This window comes from Oryctolagus cuniculus, chromosome 11 (assembly GCF_051225735.1).
Source record: "Oryctolagus cuniculus isolate XC-2025 breed Fujian yellow rabbit chromosome 11, ASM5122573v1, whole genome shotgun sequence".
NCBI lineage: Eukaryota > Metazoa > Chordata > Mammalia > Lagomorpha > Leporidae > Oryctolagus > Oryctolagus cuniculus.
Window position 1 is genome coordinate 64,717,324 of NC_142877.1, and position 6,000 is coordinate 64,723,323.

Genomic DNA, 6,000 nt, shown 5'->3' on the forward strand with positions numbered 1-6,000 from the left:
TGCTGGTATACAAAAAAGTTCATGGAAAATGCGCATTATCTTTTAATACCATTATCTATGAACTTTTTGAAGTATACAATGTTGCTTGTCTCACTGTATCTGTAACAAAGACTAAAACTCTTCAATACTTTTTAATGTGTATATATCCAAGTTAACTACATTTCCAGTTCATATTTAAGCTAATTTATTTTTCCCTCACTCTTCAATTCTGTTCTTTTCTTTTTTTAAGATTTATTTATTTATTTGAAAGGCAGAGTTATGGAGAGACACAGGTAGAGAGAGAGAGAGAGAGAGAGAAAGATAGAGATAGATCTTCAATCTGCTGGTTCATTCCCCAAATGGCCACAATGGCTGGAGCTGAACCAATTCAAAGCCAGGAGCCAAAAGCTTCTTCTAGTCTCCCATGTAGGTGCTAGGGCCCAAGGACTTAGGCCATCTTCAGCTGCTTTCCCAGGCACATTAGCAGGGAGGTAGATAGGAAGTGGAGCAGCTGTGTCTTTACTGGCACCCATATGGGATACCAGCTCGGCTTTACATGCTACACCACAGCACCAACTCCTGTGTTCTCTTTTTTAATTTTCCAATCAAAATATCCTAAAATTGCTCACGTCCTCCATCACAGTCTCTTTAACAATACTACTTGAATTTTACCTTCAAATAAATAATGTATCTTCCTCATATTTAATTCATAAATCTGATGTAAGCCTGCATTTTAACAATGATGGCTCTTCATTTAGTCAGTATTTGAGTGCCTTAGATATAGGTCTTATCTTTAGGATTAAATGACAGCTATCTCTCATTTTAAGACTTACCATCTAAAGAAGAAAGACTAGAAAAGTAAAATTTCTAGTATTATAAATGATGTTAAGTTTCGTGCTATTACCACATAGAAGGCTGAAGATTTAGTTATGAGGTAACAAGGCCTGTGCAAGGAAGTCCCTACAGAAAGGATGGTAGTTGGCTTGAATCTGCTAGTACAAATGACAGCAAATGAGATGAAAGAAGCAAAGAAAGTGGCACCTACAAAAGCAAGGAGGCATGACAGAGTATGAAGAATAATTTGGTTTGACAGAAAAATAACACTCTTGTAGGACTACGGGGAAGAAATGGGGCTAGAGATTAATTTAGCACTCCAATGAAGGAAATTGACATCCTGGTTGCTTAGAGGTTTTCTTAAAGACTATGAGAAGCCATCAGATGAAAGCTAAGCAATAGAATAATGTTGAATTTGTACTTTAACATCTCTCTCAGAATACTGAAAAAGATAATTTTGAAGATACTGAGTAAAAAGGCAGAAGAGCCATTCAGGAGGCTGTCACAGTAATTTAAGCAGTTAAAGTAGTGGTAGTGACAGTGTAGACACAGAAAGTGGATTTGTGAAATACTTGCTGTATGGAGTTAAAAGTAACTTTTACTTCACGATTTACCAGGATTGGGAACATAGGAAGAAAAATTGCTGTTGAAATTTGAGGTTGCCACCATGATAGCTACGTAGACATTTGCATTAGGAAGTTGTACTAATAAGACTGGAGTTCAGAGGTGATCACTGGTTTAAATTGTAAATTTGTGTTATTAGTCTTAGGTTGGCAGTTGAAACATGGGTTTGAATGAATCACATACTGAATGGGTGGGTAGAAGTCAGGATTTAGTGAGTCCCCAGAATAATCGGAGGAAAACCCCAAAAGATAGGAAGAGATGTAAGGAAAACTGAAGTCGCAAAATCCCAAACCCTTTATGATGGAAGAAAACAAAATAATGAACTGTTAAATGCTATGGAGAGGGATGGTGCTGTGGCACAGCAGGTTAACGCCCTGGCCTGAAGTGCTGGCATCCTATATGGGCAGCGGTTCGAGTCCCGGCTGCTCCTCTTCCCATCCAGCTCTCTCCTATGGCCTGGAAAAGCAGTGGAAGATGGCCCAAGTTCTTGGGCCCCTGTGCCCATGTGGGAGACACGGAAGAAGCTCCTGGCTCCTGACTTTGGATTGGCTCAGCTCCAACTGTTGTGGCCATCTGGGGAGTGAACCAGAGTATGGAAGACCTCTCTCTCTGTGTCTCTACCTCTCTCTGTAACTCTTTCAAATAAATCAAATAAATCTTTTTAAAAAATGCTATGGAGAGATTGAGCAGAACTTTAAAAGACACCCAAGTATGTTATTTATTAGGTTACTGACCCAAGTAAAAGCCATTTCATTAGAATGGGTTTGGCAAAAGTTAAATTACACAGAATTGAGGAATATCCATTAAAAACGAGTAGTGAATCAATAGACTATTCCAAAAGCCTGGCTGTGAGGAAGAGGAAAAAGGAAGTAGAATGGAGGGGGATTTATGAAGTGTTTTTTAATGTCAAAGAGAAAAGTCCAGGAGATAAGGACTTATTAAAGATACACAGTGATGACTGATGGAACAATATCATCAAGTCAGTAGGAAAAGTTGGACTATAGGGGCCAACATTTTGGTGTAGCAGTTAAGTCACTGCTTGTGACACTGGCATCCCATATCAGAGTGCCGGTTCAAAAACCTGGGATGCTCTGCTTTTGATCTAGCTTTCTGTTAATCCACCTGAGAAAACAGCAGAAAATGACCCAATTACTTGGTTTCTTGCCACCCATGTGGGAGACCAGGGCAGAGCTGGCTTCAACCTGTTGTGGCAATTTGGGGAGTGAACCAGTAGATGGACATTCTATCTTCCTCTCCCTATCTTTCTCCCTCTCTCACTCTCTGCCTTTCAGATAGATAAAAAAAAATAGAAAAGTTGGAATCTAGTGCGTACATGGGGGAAAGCAACTAGTATTAGATACAAAGATGCTCACAGTTTAAGAGAATTTTAAAAATTATAATTCCAGCAGAAATCATATTTAATTCATTTTTGTAACTCATATTTGACCATGTGATTTTTCTATTTGACTTTTTCCCTGTCACCAAGAGTGGTTACTGGCTAAAAATTTATACTGTATTTAATATGATCTTTAAGAATATAACCATTTTATCATCTTCTGTTTGTTTTAACAGTCAAAAGCAGCATATGTACTATTCTACCAGAGACAAGACACTTTCAGTGGAACTGGCTTTTTTCCTCTTGATCGAGAAACTAAAGGTGCTTCAGCTGCCACAGGCATCCCATTAGAAAGTGATGAAGATAGCAATGATAATGACAATGATATAGAAAATGAAAACTGTATGCACACTAACTGATGAAAGTCTTAGAAGCCATAAAAGAGAGACTTTCCTGCTGGTGGTATCTATGGAAATGATGAAATTACCCACCACATTAAAACAAAAGTCTGAGATGGGAGTTTCAGATAACCGAATGTAAATCCTTTATCAGATTTTAACTTGTGCAGTACTTGAAGTGAAACACAATGAAAACTTTAACAGAAATTGTCTCTTAATACATTTACAGTCTTGTATTTACAAGCTAAATATATATAGGAAATCACAAATAAATCCCTTTTAAGTTTGCTGCTGTTTTGATGAATTATGTTTTCTTTAATTTCTTGGATGTGAGTTAATTGATGACAAATGTTAAATTTGTGGTTGTTGGTCATTTATTTTGCTTTAATAATACTGCAGGAAAACTATGCTGAACTTAGTTTTTGGATAACCTAGTTCATGTGCATTAGGCTGCCATATATACTACTATGATATTTAGCTGCAGTATTAATATGGCATAAATACTGCAGTAGTATTCTTGGAAAACCAAATTTTCAGATTCATCCTTGGTAATCATTGTGGGTCTATTAAGAAACCAAATCATGATATAAGAAACAATCCTGAAAATGGTATTTCCTTTTGTAATATCATTAAAAATGCGGGATAATATTTTCATCTTACTGTCACTGTGGAAACAGGTTCTGGATTTCATACTCCATCAAAAGTCATTTTTCAGTTCCATGTAAGTACTTTTTACTGCTATTGGGATCTGTTCTTTAGAATATTCAGTTTTTTAATTTTCTTTAAAATACATATCTTTAATCTGCTATTGGTCCAAAATTAAAATTTTTGCTGTCTGTTTTTCTCTACCCCATTTTTTGGTAATTTGGCAACTTTTAGCTCTCCCCATTCTTGTAATATAAAGACAGACTTAATATAAGTATTCTGTATCCATAGTAATAATTGCCTCAAGCTTAGATGAGAGTTTTTTTCATATGCTGGCCTTTAAATCATTAATGGACATTTGGCTATAAAGGTAGGTCTGTTAACTTTCTTTGTGTGTTCCTGATGGAATTCACCATAGCCTTACAGCTTTTCTCAGACGATAACTTGTTAAAAGAGAAATGGCATTTGCATGCTCCAGAGTCAGAACCTGTACAGTATATAAAGCATACAAACCTTGAATTTGATTTTAGTTCACCACATTCAAGGATCCAGGATGCCAAAAATATGTGTGAACGTTTGAAACATTTTCATTTGCTGCTTTTTCCCTTTGATCTAGTTGAAAGAATGTATTGTCAATTGGCATACAATACTGCCTTTAATAGAAAATCTAAATGCTGGGGCACATTTCACTATCGACTACCTGAGAAATTGCTTTGTGTCCCACTGTTAGTTATTAAAGCAGAAATTATAATGTTCTTCACTTGAACTAATCAAATACAATAGATTATAAATTGTGTATTGTAAATAAAAGTTCACTCTGTGAGTGCACATTTTGGTAAATTATTTATTTATGTTAGCATTTAAAAGTAAAAAAAATGCATTTGACCAGGATAAATGAGGTATGTTGATCATGGCTTTGCTTTATACCTTGATATTAAAGCTGGTTTTTCATCCTGGTATTTTAAAAGCTGCTTTGGATTTTTTCTTTTTTCTTTCCTTTTTTTTTATTTTGATGTAAACTAACCTCCTGCATGACAGAGGTTAAAATTTTGTCTGCACTTGAGTTCACTTGAGTTTACATTTGAAATGTGCATGTTTATTTATACAGATTTCAATAAAGCTATTCAAGGCCTTATTTAGTCTTTTATTTCTTACTCTGAATCTTTTAAATTAGTTAAAAATCCCATTTTATGGGTAGTTGACTGTATGCTAGACTTTGGAGTTATCATTACTACTAGAAAAGAAAGCATATCAGAGCAAAGTGAACCTTACTTTTTAAGGACACGTCTTAAGGTCGACTTTTTTTTTTTTAATTTAAATATTCCTTAAACAAATGTTTGTTACCAATCTGTTCTGGAGTCTAGAGATAACAGTAGGAAGCAAATCTCTATCCCCAGAGTTTACATTCTTTGCGCCAGCTACCAAACCAAGACTATACTGTCATTTTTCTAAAAGTTTAAAGAGAAGTCAAAGTTAACTCTTTCTAGACCTAGTTTGTAGTCTACTTCCTTTTTTAGGTTATCATTAACTTTCTGTTCCTACTATGAGAACTTTGGGGTTTTTTTTTTTTTTTTTTGTAATAGTAAATAGTATTTATAATGCCATAAGATCTGTTGAATGCAACTATCATTTTCAACAAAATAATAATAATAAACTAGAAATAATTAAAAGTAAATATTCATAGGTAATACAGGGTAGTAAGACTATGTCCAGGCAAGAATTCTGCATCTGGCCTTGCCAGTTAGTAATCATACAGCTTTGAACTTAATCTTCTCTGGTATGTTTCTTCACCTGTAAAGTTTATTACAGTAATAGCTAGCATTTGTGAGCATTTAACTATGGACCAGGCACTATATTAAAGTGTTTATATGCATTATGTCATTGAATCCTACAATAGCTATGAAGTAAAAACATCCTCATTTTTTCATACAGATGGAGAAACTGAGGTGCAAAACATTTAATAGTCCCAAGTTCACACAGTTACTGTGTAGAACAGCCAGTGTTCTAGCCTCAGATATATCCTATACATATTACCTCTCATTGTGTTATTGTGTTGGTCTCACAGAACTGTTGAGAGCTCAAAGAGATCATACATTTTATGGGAAAGAATTTTGTAGACAAGACTCATCACTGATATCTGAAATGTAAATTGAAAGCATCTCTGACTCTGATGACCTTGTTCCC

At 35.2% G+C, this 6,000-nt stretch overlaps 1 protein-coding gene across 13 annotated transcripts in view; it reads left to right on the forward strand.

Moving 5' to 3' along the window:
* USP15 (ubiquitin specific peptidase 15) overlaps nt 1-4,951 on the forward strand; it is a 126,189-nt gene extending 121,238 nt beyond the window's left edge. For all 13 annotated transcript variants that reach the window (XR_016216163.1, XR_007919692.3, XR_016216162.1 and 10 more), the window contains one exon: nt 3,010-4,951. Coding sequence is in view for 9 of the 13 variants with exons in the window: in XM_070052558.2 (XP_069908659.1) it covers nt 3,010-3,192 (183 nt within the window). In the remaining 4 variants the exon portion in view is untranslated. The remainder of the gene's footprint in view (nt 1-3,009) is intronic.
* Nucleotides 4,952-6,000: the final 1,049 nt, after the last annotated feature.